The 22,163-nt window shown below is 35.7% G+C and overlaps 1 protein-coding gene across 4 annotated transcripts in view; it reads left to right on the top strand.

The window, feature by feature from the left end:
• The window catches only part of WDR27 (WD repeat domain 27), a 309,881-nt gene that overhangs the window by 90,647 nt on the left and 197,071 nt on the right, over window positions 1–22,163 (top strand). For all 4 annotated transcript variants that reach the window (XR_463197.3, XM_007484921.3, XM_016429020.2 and 1 more), the window contains exon 22: window positions 7,155–7,252. Coding sequence is in view for 3 of the 4 variants with exons in the window: in XM_007484921.3 (XP_007484983.2) it covers window positions 7,155–7,252 (98 nt within the window). In the remaining variant the exon portion in view is untranslated. The remainder of the gene's footprint in view (window positions 1–7,154; window positions 7,253–22,163) is intronic.

Below are 22,163 nucleotides of genomic sequence, written 5' to 3'. Positions count from 1 at the left end.
GGCAATAGTATGAAATGACAACTCAAGCAGGAAATGTGATCTTAAGTTACATTACTATAATTTTGATTTATGGTTTTCACTTTCTTTTATTTGTTTATTTATTTTTTTCATTTTTTATTTTCATGCAAAACACAATTCCATATTGGTCATTGTAAGAGCAAACTCATACAAAACCAAAACTCCAAAATAAAACCATAAATACACTGATGTGAAAGAAGATTCCAACTTTCCCTGGAGGTGGATAGCATTCCCTTTTATAAGTCTTTCAGGATTGTCCCAGATCATTGTATTGTTGAGAGTAGCCAAGTTTTCGCAGATAATAATCATCCAATATTGCTGTTATTGTGTACAATGTTTCCCCACTTCTGTTTATTTCACTCTGCATCAATTCCCATGAATCTTTCCAGTTTTTTTCTGAAATAATTTTGCTTATCATTTCTTATAGCACAATAGTATTCCATTATCAACATATACCACAATTTGCTTATCCAATCCCCAGTTTATAGGCATCCCCTCAATTTCAAATTCTTTGCCACCAGAAAAAGAGCAGCTATAAATATTTTTGTACCAGTAGTTCCTTTCTCCTTTTTTATTATTTCCTTGGGATATAGACCCAGCAGTGGTATTAACCAGATCAAAGGGTACACAGAGTTTTATAACCCTTTCTGTATAGTTTCAAATTGCCCTCCACAATGGTTGGATCATTTCATAACACTACTAACAATGCATTAGTGTCCCAATTTTGCCACATCTCCTCCAACATTTACCACTTTACTGTCATATTGGCCAATTTGATAGGGGTGAGGTAGTACCTTAGAGTTGTTATAGTTTGCATTTCTTTAATCAAGAGCAATTTAGAACATTTTTTCATATGATTATTGATGGCTTTGATTTTGGTTTTCACTTTTGACAGGTTCAGTTCTCTACATTTAAACTTAAGCATTTGAAGTCTGTCCTGTGAGTGCCAGAAGTCCTGTCCCCTCCACCCCTAGAGGTTTAGCCCTAGCAATGGTCTCTCCTGCTTTCACTTTCACCTCATACATTTTGGGGAGGGGCAGGGAGGAAGAGCATTTGTGGAGTATCCAGAAGAGGGGGAGGAGCAGTTGTTTGTTTATATCCATGGTTTCAGCCATCCACAGTAGGTCTTGGTACATATCCCCTACAAATATTGGAACCCTACTGTAATGTAGAATCAGTCAGGACATATCTGGAATTTTCAGGCCTGGTTGTAATATTTTAATTTTAATTTTTTAAACTTTCATTTTTGTGGATATAATTTGTTTTTATATCATTTTCATTTCTGAAAATAACTTTCCTTTTTTCAGTAAACCATTTAGAGAGCATATATGACTTGTCTTAAGTCACAAGGTTTAGTGACCCAGATGAGATTAGAATATATGTTCTCTTATTCCCAGGTTATCACATTATACACTGCTGTCTTTGCCAATCTAATTTTGACTAAATATCCCAGGAATCTTCATAGCCACAGGTCTTCCAAATGTCATACATCAGTTATCACTGATAATAATGTTGCACCATAAATTAAGTGTTTGAGTAAGTGACGTTGTTGGTATATTAAGACCTATTTTAGTTCTCTTTTCATCAAATAGAACTGTCCAGGAAATTATACTTCTAATAGCTCATGAAACCCTTTTTAGGGAAGAGTTATGGGTGTGTTTGCTTGAGTGACCTTGGTTAAACAAGATCCTTCCTTATACCTTTGTGACTAACAGCTAGTATTTCACTTGTCAGTCTACTGGTCTACCTCTAGTCCAAGTTTCCTTTCACTGGCTTTTTGGAATGTTTTGGGAACCACTGTAGGAACCTCTTAGATGTTAAGTGATATATTAGGAAAAATATTATTGAGGTTTCTTATAGGAAAAATACTTGTTTGACTTCCTGAAAATAAACGCCTGAATGGTATATAATGGAATGAAAGGAAACATATAAGCTTACCGAGGTTCTCTTCAGTGTTTTAATAGCTTGTTTTTGAACATCTCTTAAATATTTGTCCAGTTACATAGTGGACATCAAAGTTTTCAACTTAACCATAGCCATATGGGAGTTGCTACTCATGTAGTCTCGACTGAACTGAACATGAGAAGCACAAATTGTAATTGCACACAAATGTCATTTCCAGTAAGATGTAAAATAGGTCATTTTTAATTACTTTTAAGTGTAGTAACCATTTTAGTCATGTACCAATAATAGATTTCCTTGAATAATCCAGTATGCCAATGCTAAAATGATCTTTTATTATTTAATTCTATAAAGTTACCTTAAGTATGTGGGAATAGTAGGATTTATTTTTGTTTTCATTTTTATTGTGTCACTAACTAGAGAACCCAATTTGTGCACATGAAATAAGCGTATTTTCCTCATTCTCTCTCAAATTACAGCAAAAACATTGTAGCTTTTGTTTTTTTCAGTATGATGACTCACTCATAAAAAATAGCAGATTCTTTCATGACTAGACAGACAAAATTAGACTACAACAACAAAACTAGCTAACAAACTTTTTATTAGCTACAGTTTCTCGGACTGAACAGGTTACACTTTTCTCTTCCTATTTAAATATAGGCCTTTAAATTCTTGTTCTATTTCTATTGTATCCCCCTTCCTTAGTTTTTAAGGATATTGTCAAATTTGAATATATCACTCACATTTTCTCAAATTGTCTTGGAAATTGCAACATTTTTGGCAAATAAGAAGAGAATCATCAGCAAGCATTACAATAAATATATACGAGAGCTACATAATATATGAATAAAGCAATTAAATTTTAAAACATTCATATTAATCTACAGTATTTTTTCTGTATTCATTTCTGAAATATGTGCCTGTTATATATGTAGTATATATTATACAGGTGAAATGATACATATATCAAGGTGGTAATAAAATTACCCACAGACATTATAATTATAAACATGTGAACAGTGGCTTGTAGTAGCAAAGCAAAACTGACTGACCATGAATATAAGTTTCTATTTTGGAAAGTAAATAATAGATATAATTTTAATATTTTTCATATAACTACAAATATCCCATACTACTTTACACATGATTTATAGTTTGAAATAATTATTTCTCACATTATGCTATGTTAAAAGATTACAGACCCATTATAACATATGGCTAATTGGAAACAAATTTTTATATGAACCTAAGATTTATATCTTTTGTATTTAATTGAGAAAATATCTGAAATATGATTTGAGAATCTGAGAAAATTATTCAATAAGATATATATAATTACATAGAAAAATAATATTATCTATAGGACAAATAGGAAGTATTTTTATTAATAAGATAAATACCATTTAGCTTTAGATGATGCATGGGTAACAAAGCATTAGTGCCAGTAAAGGAAGCACTGGCTAAAATGCTTTGTTGAAAATGGAGAAAGCAGTACAATAATGTTGTTATTACTAATAGTACTCACATATCCAGTAGTCATAAGAACCTATTATCTCACAAATTTGGATATTTCCTCCAATAATACAAATTGCAGCCCATTTATGCTTGGTTTTGTGGGTTGCCATGGCTAAAAAATTTATCAGCAAGTGGTCAGCTTACCTGTGATGAACCTTTCTGTTCATAGCTAGATTTATCCTCAGAAAGCAAATAAATCTCTTCTTGGGATCATGATCGAAACTTTTAATGATAGTTGTACCTGCCAGAACTTGCCAGAACTTGGGTGGCATTAGTACAATCTTTAAGAACCAAAAGTCACATCCATGTCATGAAAGATAATGGAGTAAGGTGTGGGGAAGAGGCTTCCAAATAATAACACCTTAAATTAAGACCAGAAATTTAGACCCAGAAGGAACCTCAGAGTTCATCTATTCAACTGTGCACATTTTTCAGATAAGCAAACTGGGAACAAGAGGGTTTAAGCGACTCATCTAAGGACACACAGTTAGTAGCAGAACCAGGCTTTGAACTGAGGTCTTCTGAATCCAAATCCATCTCTTTTTCTAAAATATAGCACTTGCTCCTATAGTAATTATTTACATTTCTCAGTTCCACATCTCAAGACTCGAGACTTCTATGATCTCATCTATCCTTCATTCTTAAATCAACGGAAGAAGTAGCCAGTCTTCCATACTTATTCTCTTGCTTTCTCATCTCATCCTGTTGCCTCTAAAGAAATGTCTCATTGGCATGTCATGTAGCAATTTCTAGCTCAAATAAATAGTGGAAGGGAGAAAAGAAAACCTCAGAGAAATTAATATTCTTGTCTAGTTTTCTGCCATTTGGAACCAAAGCTTATTAGAGTAATTTATACATCATAGATTAGAAATATGAAGATACTCTTTTGGAGTAAGGAATAAAAAGAGAAAGATGGAAGGCAGAAATCATCACCAAAAAAGCTTGCCTTTTAGATGCACTTGTCCCATTCCTTTTTTCATTTTCAGTCCTTTTTTCTCCAGTGATTCCTTATGGTTTGGCCCCAAACATGTTAAGATTTTATCTTTCTTAAAGGAAAATCAAAAACAAAAAACCCCCCTATCAAGTAAAAAAAAACAAAACCTTCCTTTGAACCCACTTTCTCTTTTAGATCCATAAGTATTTTTCTTTATTTTATTACCAGATTAATTAATATTACCAGATTTTTAAAAAGAGTAGTCTAAAGTTTTTCTTTCACTTCAACTCCTTATCTTTCAACTTCTCACAACTAGATTACTACTCCTGACACTATTGAAACTACTCTTTCAGAGGTCAGTAATGATCTCTTAATAGCCAAATCCAGCATTCTTTATCATTCTTTAACTAGAAATTTAACATTCTTTATCTAGAATTTGAACAATGTTGACTACCTCTTCCTTCTTAAAAGCTTTTCCTCCCTTACTGCCTTAAAAAATAAAAAGAAGGAAGGGAATGTACTCCTGATGAGGGAGGCTTGGGACCTGAGGTATGGAGAGAGAGAAAGGAGAGGAGAACCCCCCTTTTTCCCACAAAGCAGGGTAAAGGGGAGACAGCAGCTGTAACGAGTTGGCTCAGAGAGAGGAGAGGGGGTTTGAAGATTTTCCTCCTTTTGCCTTCCCTCCATAGCTAAAGCTGCTGTCCCCAATTTGCTCTTGTCCCCCCTCTACTACCAGAGACCAAAAAGTCTCCCCTTGATCCATTTGCTCACACTCAGCTTGGGGAACAGATAACTTTTAATGTTAACTCAGTCAGGTAATACAAAAGGAATAATGGGCAGGGAAGAATGGGAATAGGAAAGTAGGGAGAAGGGGTTCCTGTCTCTATCTAAACACTTTTTATCCCTCCTCAAGTTTGGGGGGAACTCAGGCCTTGGCAGCCTGAGCCCCCCTAAAAGAAAGTCAGGTTGACTTACCCCTGGGCAACAGGAGTTGAGGTAAAGTCTGCTCAGGTTTCTCTTCAGAAAGTCCCTTCAATTGGGTAGTGTTGGGGGGAAAGATTTCCAGTTACCAGCAGGAAAAATGGGCAACCCTCAGGAGAAAGTCTTTATCCACCTTCTCTCTTCAGCATCTCAAGACCAAGAGACCCTCACTGCTCTCCTCACCAGAGTCTACTCTCCTCAGGAAATTCATTCCTGGGGCCCCTCCCCCATCAAGGTGATCAATTTCATATACTCTTCAGTCTGGCACTTTTTGTGCCAGCCTCTACCACAAATCGTCCATTTCCTGTTGTTCCCATGGTGCCACCGTGGCCCACGTCAGTTACTTATCTTCTATGTCTATTCTAATCTATCTATGCTACTTAATGTTCCCATCTAACTTCCCCCCTCCAAAAATAATAAATATTATCCTAATCTGTCCATTTGCTAATCTAAGTTCCTATTTTATGCTGACTGAATTGTAGGAAGAGGGTTAGGATTATGTAACAATAAAATTTTTACAATATAACAATTTCTTAATACAAAAGTCAGTCCTATTGCAATCAATATAAAATTTAAATCTTAAGTAAAATTGAACTATACTATGCCTTATGTAATACTAATACCAATGTAACAATCTGCAACATTCATAAGTATATACATTTATATTAACTTGTATCGAATGAAATCTGATTTATTCTGTCCCTATGTTACCTCTCTAGTTACAATATTCCCTTTTCCACCCTAAACTACTCTGTCCCTGTCTATTAACTGTTAGCATATTAACTCTTTCCTCTTTATCTATATTTGTTGATGAGATCATTATTATGCTATTATATATATATATATATATACTATTCATACATATATACATATATATCTTCTGGTACTAGAGATCTGTTTACAGATATACAATTCATGGGCTGTCCTTATTTATGGTACAGCCCCTAATGTCAATGTGAAATTTGTTTGTGTTCTAAATATGTCATGGTGGATGCAAATTTATTTCAATGCATATGTGGATGTAATTCCCTATATGTGAAGTTAATATGATCGGTGATTAATCTTACATGACCCATTTTCCCAAAGTTCATTCCCCTTAATGTCTTTGATTCAAAGTTCTTTCCAGTTGTCCGTGTATCTTCCATTCTTTTGTGTTGCTTGAAGTTTGTTGTAGGTCCAGGGTGCCTTCTCCTTTACAGGATACATACTTGCCTGTCGTCTCACCTTGAAAGATGATCTCAGGTATCAGGAACTACAGGATCAAGTGTGTGTGTGTAAGATGAACTTGTGCATGCATGTAAGAGTGAATATTTTGATGCATGTGAGTGAAACTGTATATACGATGTTTGTGCCATCCTCATGTGTGCAAGTGAGATTTTATTTTTGTAATGAATGTAGGTATCTCTCTTTATCTTTAGTGCCAGCCTCTATACACTTACTCTGAATATGTTCCAATAGTCCAATAAAGAAAATAGAAACTGAATATTCTAAGTAGATTTTTCTTCTTCATTTTGGAAATTATGATTTTTAATACTGACTTTATTTCTTAATAACAATTCTAATTCAGGACAGCAAGGGCTAGGCAAATGGGGGTTAACTGACTTACCTAGGGTCACACAGCTAGGAATTATCTAAGACTACATTTCAATTCAGGTCCACCCGACTCCAAGCTTGACCTCTATCCACTGTGCCACTTAGCAACCCTACATAGTATTATTCTTTTGATCATTGTATTTTAGATAATATTGGATAGTGTAGTTATAAAAATATATATCTTATCTTCATTTTGTTTTCTGTGTTATAGGGATCAGCATTTGTTGCTCAACAATTTGGGAACTACAATCTTTTCCTTACCACAGCTATTGGTGATGCAATAAAATTATGGGATTTAAGAACCTTGAGGTAAGAACAAATTTTGCTTAATGTTTTGGAAAATTTGTCAGTGGTATCTCTTAATCTCTGTTATTGACTTTAGTGAAATAACCACATCTAAAATTTAGCAGGTAGGGGAGTAGTGGAGAGAGCATGGAGCCAGACTTACTAATAATCATTAATAACATTAATAGTTAATAATAGTAATAATAAATAATATTAATAAATTTATTAATTAACTCATCTTTATGTGCTCAAATATAGAATCAGACACTATTTGTGACCCCAGAAAAGTCACTTAACATTGTTTGATCTCAGTTTCCTCATCTGATAATAAAGTGGAGAAGGAAATGGCAAACCACTTTTCAATCTTCGTCAAACAAATCCCAAATTGGGTCACAAAGAGTTGGACCTATGTGAAACAACTGAACAACAAAAAGTTAGTGCTTCATTTAATTAGTGTGTAGACCAGTTGATATTCTTTACAGTTTAGCTCTTTGAGGCAAGAAGGCTTGTACCTTCTGCCTCAAAGTCAGAAAGCAGAAAATATCAGACTATATGTATGCCATTACTTTAGGCTGTTATTCTTAGGAACCAAACTAAAAGCAAAAACCTTAAAATTTGGTTTGCGATAAAAATTTTAAAATTATATTTTCTGTCTTTGGAGACATATTTTCAAAATATAAAGAAAAATAGCACATTTTTTGAATATATGAGATGGTTTGTCAATGTTTGTTGAATTAAAGAAAAAGAAATGCTGGGTTATGTAATAAAACCCCACCTTTGCTAATAAGACATTTTATTAGGATTATATTCATGGCCTTAGACATTATGGTAATTTACATTAAGGTAATTTAATATTAATACAAAAAAAACTTATGGTTAAAAGTACCTGTAGGTCAGCAGTAGCCAAAATTAATCAATTAAATCTTAGGAAGGAATTCTTAGTCACCTTTGCTTTAACAAATAGTTTCCATTTTCAGAGAACTGCATGACTTTAAAAAGAAGGGTTCAGAGCATCCTGGAAGTCAGTGATATCATGAAGAATTCTAATAAAGACTTTGAATTTTAGAGAACTTTTTTCCTTAAAAAAGAAGCTTAGAGGAATCTCTTTTAAATGAAATCCTTCCTAGAATCTGTTGAATACATCTGAGGTTCAAGAACTGTGGTTTCAGAAAAATGCCTGAACTATAAAAAGGATGAAAAGCACTTGTATATTGAATGTGGGAGTGCCGACAAGAGTGTTCATTTTGGAAAGAAGAAAAGACACGGCTTGATCTGGTTATAGATATTTTATTGGACAAAGAATTGAGCTTTTGTTGGAGAAAAGAGCAATTCTCTGCTAAGCTGGATATATTAGAGTTGGATCTCTTAAAAAAAATCTATTAAGGTCTGTAATGCAGACACTCCTTCCTGACCCTGGGACTTGACTATGGTACAGATGGACTTAGATTCAATTCTGGGGGAGCCTGATTCCAAGAGGGGTCATCAGGCATTTCTTAAACCCTCTGACTTGTGATACTCCCACCCCAGACTTCTGGGGGAAATAGATTATATAAAATTTAGGTTTGTATCCACAAAAGGGATATTAATATAAAATCCCTTCTGGAAAAATTATTAATATACAAACTACTAGTAAATATTAGGTATAGGATGACTATTTGTTAATTTACAAAAGAACAGCTAAAACACAAAAGACACATGAGTTTTGATTAATACATACTAAAACAAACCATAACCTATCACCTTTGACACTTCCCTGGAAGGTAAAACCTTCTGAGAGATTTATGGCACTGTTTGAATAGATATTTTTCATTTACCTTGAATCTGTACTGTCTGAATAGCTACAGCTTCTGTTTAACCATGCATGCGTGGGCTTATTCTCCTAGCTATGATTAATAATAATAATAATAGCTAGCATTTACATAATGTTATCTCAGTTAATCTTCACAAAAACTCTAGAAGATGAGTGTAAGATTATACACATTTTACAGATAAAGAAGCTGAGGCAAACAGAAGTTTAGTCATTTACCCAGAGTTACATAGCTAATAAGTGTCTAAAATCGTATTTTTAACTTGGCTCTTCAAGATTCCAACTCTTGGACTCTACCCACTGTGCCATCTAGTTGCATTTTCATCTAGCTCATCATTTTATCCTCTAAGAAGAGTATAGTTAAAGGAAATACTTCTTTTAGCTAATGAATATCTAGTAACTCCAGGTCTCTTAAATTCATGACATAGTTGCCAAAGCTGGAAGCATTCATCTCTTAGGTCTACTGTGTAATGATTATAAATGAACTTGACCCTGGTATGGTTTAAAGGCTGGTTAAAGATAGTCAAAAGGAGCTAGTCATGGAGGAGAAAGGGTGTTGAAAGGTAGGAGCCTTGAGAGAATGACCCCTACTCTCTCTCACTCACTCCTTCTGTGTAATGCTGTCAAGGGGTGTTACTCAGGAAATTGAGGTTCCCCTATTGTGTGAAGGTGATGGGAAGATGAAGGAAGGTCTCCCCTCTCAGATGATATAAGAGATACCCTAGATTTCCCTGGCACAAGGATGTTACTGAGACAAATCTCCCCAAGTCTTTGACTCAGCAGGACTCTCTTATGGCAGATCTGGCCACAACAGATTCCCTTTCTTTTAGCTCCTAGCAATAAGCCACAAGAAATATCTGACTGTGTGTAGAAAGATTTTATGAGCAATGACTTTAAGGAGTATAGGGCAGTTGGTATGAGGGAGTCGGGGTCCCTGGCTTGTCCCCTTAAAAAGATCCATCACTCAAACAGCTGTCAAGCCAACTTGAGTTTCTCCTTCCTATACCTACTTATTCTCTCAATCCTATTTATAATATCACAGGGCTAAGGAATAGTCTGAGCAGGTGCAAAGGGCAAAGGGAGAGAGTCCACGATCCTCCTGGGTCTGAAGAGTCTGACACTCTGTTGAGATGATCCTGGAGGCATTAAATTACAGGAAGGAGGAAGCACTCCCATTTGGTTGCTGGGCAGAGGGGTGGGTGATGTGAAAAATGTCCTCAGGAGTGGTGGAGAGGGGGAGAAGAGCAGCTCCTTCTGGCATGTCTGCCATAGATTTGCCAACACAGAGCTCTAGAGTATATGATTCCAATGGACCAAATTGTGCCTGCCCAATTCCATATATCCCAGTGATATAAAAATAAAAAGATTTTGTATTATGTCAAGTTTAATCTTTTCTCTAAAAAGGGAAAATAAACTTCTAGAAGTCTTATCTTTGGTAAAATTAGCTGATACACAATGCCTCCACCTACTGGTATCTTTATACCTTTTAAGACTTTATGATTAAAGAATTAGAATAATAACATTTATGATTAGGAAGAGACCTTAAAAGCAATTTAGTCTAACCTTCTCTTTCATAGGTGAGTATCCAAGTGACTTGTCCAGAGTCATGCAATTGGTAAGACTGGGTCAACAATCTATATTTCAACTGATAATCTAGTTCTTTTTCCATAGTACCACAATTGATTTAAATGTAAAACATGTTTATTCTTAGGTTGTATGAATTAAAAATTGTCAATATCCATCAATTTGAGAGACAGCATTGTGTATGGAAAGAAATTTTGGTTTGTAGTCAGGAGGAAAAGGGTTCAAGTCCCTCATCTGGCTTTCATTAATTGTGTTGTTCTAGACAAGTCACAGAACTTCTCTGTTTGCTTCCTCATCTATAAAATGAGGATGAAAATTCATCTAGCCTATAGGGTGATAGTGTGGATCATTTGAGATAATGTTTCTGCAAATAATACAAAACTTAAAATTCCATCAAAATGTTAGCTATTATCATTATCATTATGAATACTTTAATCTTTATAAAGTTATTCAGAGATCTTTTGCTTTTAAAGATTCAAAATTAAAAAAAATCAAAATTCTGTCATATCTAAGTTATACTTGGTGTAATTTCCATCACTTGTATTCAAATCTATTTGACTTACTAATGGGTCACCTTATTTTAATGTATGTCATTATCTGTTCCTAACTGCTGGTAATGTAATAGTGATTTTGACTATATTTGGTACTTCAGAGTATTATTTTGTTGTTTTGGGTATGCTTATCCATGTTTCTATCATAGATGATTGGCAAGGCACTGAAGTCTTTCTTCTTTCCCCCCCCCATTTTCCCTTCTTCTCTTTTAAAAACAACAAAAAAAAGTATTTATTAGTTTTCTATTTTGTGCCTATGCACTGTACTACAAGCCGGGGATACAATAACAATAGCTAAACAATTCTTGACCTCAAAATTCTTACATTCTAATAGGGGAGATAACAGATATAGATTCTATTAAATGCAATATAGTGAGAGCAGCTAGGTGGCTCAGTAGATTGAGAGCCAAGCCTAGAGACAGGAAATCCTGAGTTCAAATTTGGCCATAGAAACTTCCTAGCTGTGTGACCCTGGGCAAGTCAATTAACCTTCATTGCCAATCCCTTTCTGTTCTTTTGCCTTGGAAAAGGTAAGGGTTTATAACAATACAATATAGTATATTGCATATATATTGTATATATAGAGATTATATAGTAAATGTATATTATATAGAACATATATGGTAAACTATATACTGTATATAGTAAATATACAGCATATATATCCCAACAAAGAAGCTACAAAATACATTCAAACACACACAAGGTAAGCTTGTGGGGGGAAGGCAACAGAGCTGGAGGGACTGGAGAAGACCTTGTGCAGGAAAGGGCACTGGAGTTAAGCTTGAAAGAAACCAGGAATTCAGAAGGTCATAGTTAAAGAGGGAATTGGCTCAGACATGACAGTGCAATGGCTATAAAAACAACTGCAAAGACACAGAGATGAGAGATTGAATATTGTGTGTGATGAACAGTCAATCAATGAACATTTAATATTGGCAAATAAACATGTAATGTTGGAAAAGCCTGATTCTTAATGGTGTATTGGAGGATGAGGAGAGGAAAGGAAGGAAAAGTGCCTGAAGAGAGTCAGAGAAGATTGATTCTTATCTAAAGACTAGTAATGCTGTTGAATGTTTTTTTTTAAATATATTTTATTTGATCATTTCCAAGCATTATTCGTTAAAGACATAGATCATTTTCTTTTCCTCCCCCCCCACCCCCCATAGCCGACGCGTAAGTCCACTGGGCATTAGATGTTTTCTTGATTTGAACCCATTGCTTTGTTGATAGTATTTGCATTAGAGTGTTCATTTAGAGTCTATCCTCTGTCATGTCCCCTCAACCTCTGTATTCAGGCAGTTGCTTTTTCTCAGTGTTTCCACTCCCACAGTTTATCCTCTGCTTATGAATGGTGTTTTTTTCTCCTGGATCCCTGCAAGTTGTTCAGGGACATTACACCGCCACTAATGGAGAAGTCCATTACGTTTGATTATACCACAGTGTATTAGTCTCTGTGTACAATGTTCTCCTGGTTCTGCTCCTCTCGCTCTGCATCACTTCCTGGAGGTTGTTCCAGTCTCCATGGAACTCCTCCACTTTATTATTCCTTTTAGCACAATAGTACTCCATCACCAACATATACCACAGTTTGTTCAGCCATTCCCCAATTGATGGGCATCCCCTTGTTTTCCAGTTTTGGGCCACCACAAAGAGCACAGCTATGAATATTTTTGTACAAGTCTTTGTGTCCATTATCTCTTTGGGGTACAGACCCAGCAGTGCTATGGCTGGGTCAAAGGGTAGATATTCTTTTGTCGCCCTTTGGGCATAGTTCCAAATTGCCCTCCAGAATGGTTGGATCAGTTCACAGCTCCACCAGCAATGAATTAATGTCCCTACTTTGCCACATCCCCTCCAGCATTCATTACTTTCCTTTGCTGTTATGTTAGCCAATCTGCTAGGTGTGAGGTGATACCTCAGAGTTGTTTTGATTTGCATCTCTCTGATTATAAGAGATTTAGAACACTTCTTCATGTGCTTGTTAATAGTTTTGATTTCTTTATCTGAGAACTGCCTATCCATTTCCCTTGCCCATTTATCAATTGGAGAATGGCTTGATTTTTTGTACAATTGTTTTAGCTCATTATAAATATGAGTAATTAAACCTTTGTCAGAGGTTTCTATGAAGATTTTTCCCAATTTGTTGTTTCCCTTCTGATTTTAGTTATATTGGTTTTGTTTGTACAAAAGCTTTTTAGTTTGATGTAGTCAAAATTATTTATTTTACATTTTGTGATTCTTTCTATATCTTGCTTGGTTTTAAAGCCTTTCCCCTCCCAAAGGTCTGACATGTATGCTATTCTGTGTTTACCCAATTTACTTATGGTTTCCTTCTTTATGTTTAAGTCACTCACCCATTTTGAATTTATCTTGGTGTAGGGTGTGAGGTGTTGATCTATTCCTAGTCTCTCCCACACTGTCTTCCAATTTTCCCAGCAGTTTTTATCGAATAGTGGATTTTTGTCCCAAAAGCTGGGATCTTTGGGTTTATCGTATACTGTCTTGCTGAGGTCGCTTTCCCCTAGTCTATTCCACTGATCTTCCTTTCTGTTTCTTAGCCAGTACCAAATTGTTTTGATGACTGCTGCTTTGTAATATAGTTTTAGGTCAGGGACTGCAAGGCCCCCATCATATGTGTTTTTTTTTCATTATTTCCCTGGATATCCTTGATCTTTTGTTCTTCCAAATGAACTTTGTTATGGTTTTTTCTAAATCAGTGAAGAAGTATTTTGGTAGTTCAATGGGTATGGCACTAAACAGATAAATAAGTTTGGGTAGGATGGTCATTTTTATTATATTGGCTCGTCCTATCCATGAGCAGTTAATGTTTTTCCATTTGTTCAAGTCTAGTTTTAGTTGTGTGGCGAGTGTTTTGTAGTTGTGTTCATATAGTTCCTGTGTTTGTCTTGGGAGGTAGATTCCTAGGTATTTTATTTTGTCTAAGGTGATTTTGAATGGGATTTCTCTTTCTAGTTCTTGCTGCTGAGCTGTGTTGGAGATATATAGAAAAGCTGATGATTTATGTGGGTTTATTTTGTATCCTGCAACTTTGCTAAAGTTGTTGATTATTTCAATTAGCTTTTTGGTTGAATCTCTAGGATTCTTTAAATAGACCATCATGTCATCTGCAAAGAGTGATAACTTGGTCTCCTCCTTGCCTATTTTGATGCCTTCAATTCCTTTATCTTCTCTAATTGCTACTGCTAGTGTTTCTAGTACAATGTCAAATAGTAGAGGTCATAATGGGCATTCTTGTTTCACTCCTGATCTTATTGGGAATGCATCTAGTTTATCCCCATTGCAGATGATATTAGCTGTTGGTTTTAGATATATACTGTTTATTATTTTTAGGAATGACCCTTCTATTCCTATGCTTTCTAGTGTTTTTAATAGGAATGGGTGTTGTATTTTATCAAAGGCTTTTTCTGCATCTATTGAGATAATCATGTGGTTCTTGCTAGTTTGCTTGTTGATGTGGTCAATTATGTGGATGGTTTTCCTAATGTTGAACCAGCCCTGCATCCCTGGTATGAATCCTACTTGATCATGGTGAATGATCCTTCTGATCACTTGCTGGAGTCTTTTTGCTAGTATCCTATTTAAGATTTTTGCATCTATATTCATTAGGGAGATTGGCCTATAGTTTTCTTTCTCTGTTTTTGACCTGCCTGGTTTTGGAATTAGTACCTTGTTTGTGTCATAAAAGGAGTTTGGTAGAACTCCCTCTTTGCTTATTATGTCAAATAGTTTGTATAGTATTGGGATTAACTGTTCTCTGAATGTTTGATAGAATTCACAGGTGAATCCATCAGGCCCTGGGGATTTTTTCTTAGGAAGTTCTTTGATGGCTTGTTGGATTTCAATTTCTGATATGGGATTATTTAAGAATTCTATTTCCTCTTCTGTTAGTCTAGGCAGTTTGTATTTTTGTATATATTCATCCATTTCTCCTAAATTGGTGTATTTATTGCCATATAATTGGGCAAAGTAATTTCTAATGATTGCCTTAATTTCCTCTTCATCGGAGGTGCTGTCCCCCTTTTCATCTTTAATGCTATGAATTTGCTTTTCTTCCTTCCTTTTTTTAATTAGATTGACCAGTACTTTGTCTATTTTGTTTGTTTTTTCAAAGTACAAGCTTCTTGTCTTATTTATTAAATCAATAGTTCTATCACTTTCGATTTTATTAATTTCTCCCTTAATTTTTAGGATTTCTAGTTTGGTTTTCTGCTTGGGGGTTTTTAATTTGATTGCTTTCGAGTTTTTTCATTTGCATTTCCAATTGATTGATCTCTGCTCTCCCTTGTTTGTTAATATAAGCATTCAGGGATATGAATTTACCTCTGATTACCGCTTTGGCTGCATCCCAAAAGGTTTGAAAGGATGTTTTGCCATTGTCATTTTCCTCGATGAAATTATTAATTATTTCTATGATTTCTTCTTTAACTAAACGGTTTTGGAGTATCATATTGTTTAATTTCCAATTGGTTTTAGATTTGGTTTTCCATGTACCATTATTAATCATTATCTTTATTGCCTTGTGATCTGAGAAGGCTGCATTCATTATTTCTGCTTTTTTGCATTTGTATGCCATGTTTCTGTGACCTAATGTATGGTCAATTTTTGTGAATGTGCCATGTGGTGCTGAGAAGAAGGTGTATTCCTTTTTATCCCTATTTATTTTTCTCCATATGTCTATTAATTCTATTTTTTCTAAGATTTCATTCACTTCTTTTACCTCTTTCTTATTTATTTTTTGATTTGATTTATCTAAATTTGACAATGGTTGGTTTAAGTCTCCCACTAGTATGGTTTTATTGTCTATTTCTTCCTTCAATTCTCCTAGTTTCTCCATTAGAAATTTGGGTGCTATATTATTTGGTGCATACATGTTGATTAATGACATTTCCTCATTGTCTAGAGTCCCTTTTAACAAAATATAATTACCTTCCCTATCCCTTTTGATCAGGTCTATTTTTGCATTGGCTTTATCAGATATCATGATTACCACTCCTGCCTTCTTTCTATCAGTTGAGGCCCAGAAGGTCTTAATCCATCCTTTAATTCTGACCTTGTGGGTGTCAACCCGCCTCATGTGTGTTTCTTGAAGACAACATATGGTAGGGTTTTGGATTCTAATCCATTCTGCTATTCATCTACGTTTTATGGGTGAGTTCATCACATTCATGTTCAAAGTTATGATTGTCATTTGTGGACTCCCTGGCATTTTGATTGCCTTCCCTATTTCTAACCTTTTCTTCTTCGGCTCTACCTTTTAGTCCAGTGATTTACTTTGAATCAGTCCCCCTTGTCCCCTCCCTTGATGTTTCCCTTTTTAGTCCCTCCCTTTTTGTTCCCTCCCCCTCCCCCCTCTCTTTCCCTCCCTTTTTGTTCTCCCTCTCCCCCTCCCCCCCTTGGTTTTCCCTTCTCCTTACCCTTGTTGGGTAAGATAGAATTCAAGATCCCAATGGATCTGGATGTTTTTCCCTCTCAGAGTTGATTTCCCTGAGATTGAGGTTTAAGTAACCCCCCCCCCCTTCCTCTCCTTCTTATAGGAGTTTTCTTCCCCTCCCCTTCCCATGTGAATCTTTGTGTGAGAACGATTATTCTATTTGGTCTTTCTTTACCCCCTATTTATACATTAAATTTTCCCCACATATTAGTATACATAGATTGATATAAATGTAGTCCTTATAGAAGAGAGTTTGAGTAAAAGAAGAAGATAACATTTTTCCCCTTTCCTTGATATTTACCCCTTCAGGTATTCCTTGCTCTTTGATTTTCGGTATCAAACTTTCCACAGAGCTCTGGTCTTTTCTTTGCAAAAAGTTGGAAGTCTTCTATTTTGTTGAATGCCCATACTTTCCCTTGGAAGTATATAGTCAGTTTTGCTGGGTAGCTGATTCTTGGTTGGAGACCCAGCTCTCTTGCCTTTCTGAAGATCATGTTCCATGCCTTACGATCATTCAGAGTAGAACTTGCCTGGTCTTGTGTGACCCTGATTGGCATTCCTTTATATCTAAATTGTCTTTTTCTGGCTTCCTGTAGGATTTTTTCTTTTGTTTGATAGCTTTGGAATTTGGCAATTACATTCCTGGGAGTTGTCTTTTGGGGGTTTAGTGTAGAAGGTGTTCTGTGAGCTCTGTCAGTGGCTGTATTGCCCCCTTGTTCTAGAATCTCTGGGCAATTTTCTTTGATTATATCTTGTATTACGATGTTGAGTTTGCTGTTTATTTCTGGCTTTTCTGGGAGTCCAATTATTCTTAAATTCTCTCTTCTCCCTCTGTTTTCCAGATCTATCACCTTGTCGGTGAGATATTTTATGTTCTCTTCTAATTTCTTGGTGTTTTGGCTTTGCTTTATTAGTTCTTGCTTTAAAGCCTGGTTTTCTTTTACAGTTTGGTCAAACTGGTTTTGTAGATGCGTGAATTTCTTTTGCATTATTTCCCACTTTTCCTCCCAGAAGGCTTCCATCTTTTTGGTCATTTCTGATTCAAATTCTTCATGGGTTTGTGGAGAGTTTCCATTTCCTTTGGAAGATTTTGGAGCATTTTCTTGTATATCTTCTTCTATCTGCTCTGTATTTTGTATTTTGGCTCCATAGAATGTGTCCAAAGTCACCCCTTTCTTCTTATTTTTCTTGGTATTTTGGGGCTTCTGTGCTTCTGTGGAGTTTGCCATCTCTGAAGGTGGAGGATTAGCTTTTCTTATCTCTGTCTGGTGTTCAGAGGCTTTAGTCCTGGGCAGATTGTCAGTTCTATGAGCTTTCCCTGGGTTAAACTGAATATGCCTCACTGGAACTGGAGAAGGGTCCCCCCGGCTCTCTGGGTCGGGTTCCTTTCCGGAAGTGGCCTTCAGAATCGCTGCCCGTGAGGCTGTTTCGTAGGCCTGCAGGGGGATGGGCTGCAGCTTCCCCAAGCTCCGAGGGCAGGGACTTTCACTGAGACTTGGATAGCAGGATCCAACCCGTGAGGCTGTCTTGCCCGCCCTGAGGGTTGCTGTTGTTTTGACCCTACTCTCTGCCGGGGGAGCTCCAGGCAGTGACTTTCACTGGGACTTGGATAGAAGGCCCTGAGGGTTGTTGTTCCGAGGACCCTGCTCTCTGAGCTGGGCCGGGCTGCGGCTTCCCAGAGTCTTGGACTCTGTGCTCCTACCCCTTAGGTCCGAGTGATCTCGGGTTCTGGCTTTTGAGGGGAGCCGTACCTTTTGATCCGGGTCCAGGTCCAGGAGGAGGGTTCCCAGGGTCTGTGCTGTTGATCGTTTTGAATTTCGGTGCCTTAGGAGCTTATAGTTTGAGATTGGTCGGGAAGGGTTTTCCGGAGATCTGGACTTTAGCTTTCTCTAAGCCGCCATCTTAACCGGAAGTCCAATGCTGTTGAATGTTAACAAGTATTTGTTGTTATTGTCGCATATGAAGGATGTGTGTAACCAATTTGCTTTTGTCACTTATTTTTAATTATTGGCAGGATTTCAACATCAATTCAATTCAAAACATATTCAACAAATAACTACCTTTTTTTGTTGTTGTCCACATATTGTATGGTGGCTGCTACATAGTAGACACAGAGTAAATGCCATTGGTTTGTTGGAATGACATCACTGTGTGCTCAGACTGGGGTTTAAAGTTAGACATGACATAAGTTTTGTGGTTAAGGAATTTAATATAGTAGTGAAGGAAACATGCAAATATGTATTAAACAAGCAAAATTGTGATGGATGCAAAGGAGTGTTTCAGACAATATGCTTTGGGAAATTTGCACAGGGACAGAGATTTTCTCTGAAGGGCAAAGTGTCAGAGGAGAGTTATTGGAGGAGATTACATCTGCATTGGATCTAAAAGGAAGGGAGGAACTTCAAAAGCTATACTTCATTTTTTAAAAATTGAAAACAACAAAACCCTTACCTTTTCTCTTAGTTTCATTTCTAAGATAAAAGAATAGCAAGGGCTAAAAATTTGGGGTTAAGTGACTTGCCCAGGGGCACATAACCAGGAAGTCTAAAGCTAAATTTGAATTCAGGTCTTCCTGAATCCAGGTCTGGCACTCTATCCAGTGTGCTTCCTAGATGCCTCAAGAGTTATACTTTAACAGATTGAGAATGGGATTTCTGTTTCAGCATAAGGTTCACAGAAAAATAAGCAAAATCACAGAGCCAGATAATAACAGCTGATTTAAAGTAGACCATTTCTTAAATGTAGAAAATATGAAGGTCAGGAAGATAAAATAAGATAAAATATAGAATCATGAATTAGATACTTTATTGAGTAGTCGACAGAGATTTAATGAAACTTTTTGAATAAAGGGGATAATATGATCTGAGTGGTATTTCAGGAAGTTTATTCATGATACGGTGTGAAAGATGGAGGGGAAAGAGACAAGAAGACCAGTTTGGTTGAGAAAAGATAAGGGTGTGAAATGGGGTAATTGTAATGGGCATGGAAAAGAAGATCAGAAATATTTTTTGTAAAGACAGAATTGGGAACAGTTTGTGATTGATTGGATGTGGAGAGTAAAAGAAAAAGAGTCAAATGTTTCCCAAGGTTAAAACTTGGGTGATTCTTGGGTTTGAGGGCATAATTTCAAAATTAGGGGAAATGGTCCATCTCTCTTGCTGTTTATCACTTTTATTCAACCATCTCTCTTCCTTTGTCAATCACCATCTCTACAGGTATAATTCTATCCTCATGACTATTATCTACCATTCCCTTGAGTCTTCTGTTTTTCCTCTTTTTCATAGCTAACTTTCTAGAAAAAGCTGTCTACTCTCATTGCCTTTGATTTCATACTTGCAATTCACATTTGAGGCTTTTGCAGCCAGACTTATCCATTCATTTATTCATTGACCACCATCATTCATCATCAGGTATTTTATATGAGAGAATACTTCATGTAAGAAGGTAATTTACATGCCAGTGAACTCTTTTCATTTGGTTCTCTATCATTTACTAATTCTAATCTTAATTCAGTGAAAGAGAAGAATGAGTTAAACTCTTTTTGGAAGAATGTTTTTTCACTTCGATTGTGAAATACCATCTTTATTTGTCAGTATCTTTTTTTTCTTATTTATTTTGCATGTTTACTGTACATTAACTTTGCCAAGCAATATGTTTTATTTTATTCATGCACTCAGATCTTCAATGTTATAACAAAACAATGAATTTGATAATTTGCTGGATAAATTAAACTTTTTTTTAATATATTTTATTTGATCATTTCCAAGCATTATTCATTAAAGACATAGATCATTTTCTTTTCCTCCCCCCCCACCCCCCATAGCCCATGCGTAAATCCACTGGGCATTAGATGTTTTCTTGATTTGAACCCATTGCTTTGTTGATAATATTTGCATTAGAGTGTTCATTTAGAGTCTCTCCTCTGTCATGTCCCCTCAACCGCTGTATTCAGGCAGTTGCTTTTCCTCGGTGTTTCTACTCCCACAGTTTATCCTCTGCTTATGAATGGTGTTTTTTTCTCCTTGATCATGGTGGATGACCCTTCTGATCACTTGCTGGAGTCTTTTTGCTAGTATCCTATTTAAGATTTTTGCATCTATATTCATTAGGGAGATTGGTCTATAATTTTCTTTCTCTGTTTTTGACCTGCCTGGTTTTGGAATCAGTACCATGTTTGTGTCATAAAAGGAGTTTGGTAGAATTCCCTCTTTGCTTATTATGTCAAATAGTTTGTATAGTATTGGGATTAACTGTTCTCTGAATGTTTGATAGAATTCACTTGTGAATCTGTCAGGCCCTGGGGATTTTTTCTTAGGGAGTTCTTTGATGGCCTGTTGGATTTCTTTTTCTGATATGGGATTTTTTAAGAATTCTATTTCTTCTTCTGTTAGTCTAGGCAGTTTGTATTTTTGTATGTATTCATCCATATCACCTATATTGCTGTATTTATTGCCATATAATTGGGCAAAGTAATTTTTAATGATTGCCTTGATTTCCTCTTCATTGGAGGTGCTGTCCCCCTTTTCATCTTTGATGCTATTAATTTGCTTTTCTTCTTTCCTTTTTTAAATTAGATTGACCAGTACTTTGTCTATTTTGTTTGTTTTTTCAAAGTACCAGCTTCTAGTCTTATTTATTAAATCAATAGTTCTATCACTTTCGATTTTATTAATTTCTCCCTTAATTTTTAGGATTTCTAGTTTGGTTTTCTGCTTGGGGGTTTTAATTTGATCGCTTCTCGAGTTTTTTTATTTGCATTTCCAATTGATTGATTTCTGTTCTCCCTAGTTTGTTAATATATGCACTCAGGGATATGAATTTTCCTCTGATTACTGCTTTGGCTGCATCCCAAAAGGTTTGAAAGGATGTCTTGCCATTGTCATTTTCCTTGATGAAATTATTAATTGTTTCTGTGATTTCTTTTCTAACTAAATGATTTAGAGTATCATATTGTTTAATTTCCAATTAATTTTTGATTTGGTTTTCCACGTACCATTACTGATCATTATTTTTATTGCCTTGTGATCTGAAAAGGCTGCATTTATTATTTCTGCTTTTCTGCATTTGTATGCCATGTTTCTGTGACCTAGTATATGGTCAATCTTTGTGAATGTTCCATGTGGTGCTGAGAAGGTGTATTCCTTTTTGTCCCTATTTATTTTTCTCCATATGTCTATTAACTCTAATTTTTCTAAGATTTCATTCACCTCTTTTACCTCTTTCTTATTTATTTTTTGGTTTGATTTATCTAAATTTGATAGTGGTTGGTTCAAGTCTCCCACTAATATGGTTTTACTATCAATTTCCTCCTTCAATTCTCCTAGTTTCTCCATTAGAAATTTGGATGCTATACCATTTAGTGCATACATGTTGATTAGTGTTATTTCCTCATTGTCTATACTCCCTTTTAACAGAATATAATTACCTTCCCTATCCCTTTTAATCAGGTCTATTTTTGCTTTGGCTTTATCAGATATCATGATTGCAACTCCTGCCTTCTTTCTATCAGTTGATGCCCAGAAGGTCTTATTCCATCCT

This window comes from Monodelphis domestica, chromosome 2, assembly GCF_027887165.1.
Source record: "Monodelphis domestica isolate mMonDom1 chromosome 2, mMonDom1.pri, whole genome shotgun sequence".
Lineage (NCBI taxonomy): Eukaryota > Metazoa > Chordata > Mammalia > Didelphimorphia > Didelphidae > Monodelphis > Monodelphis domestica.
The sequence above is the reverse complement of the archived record's forward strand: the minus strand, read 5'-3'. Positions and strand labels throughout refer to the sequence as shown.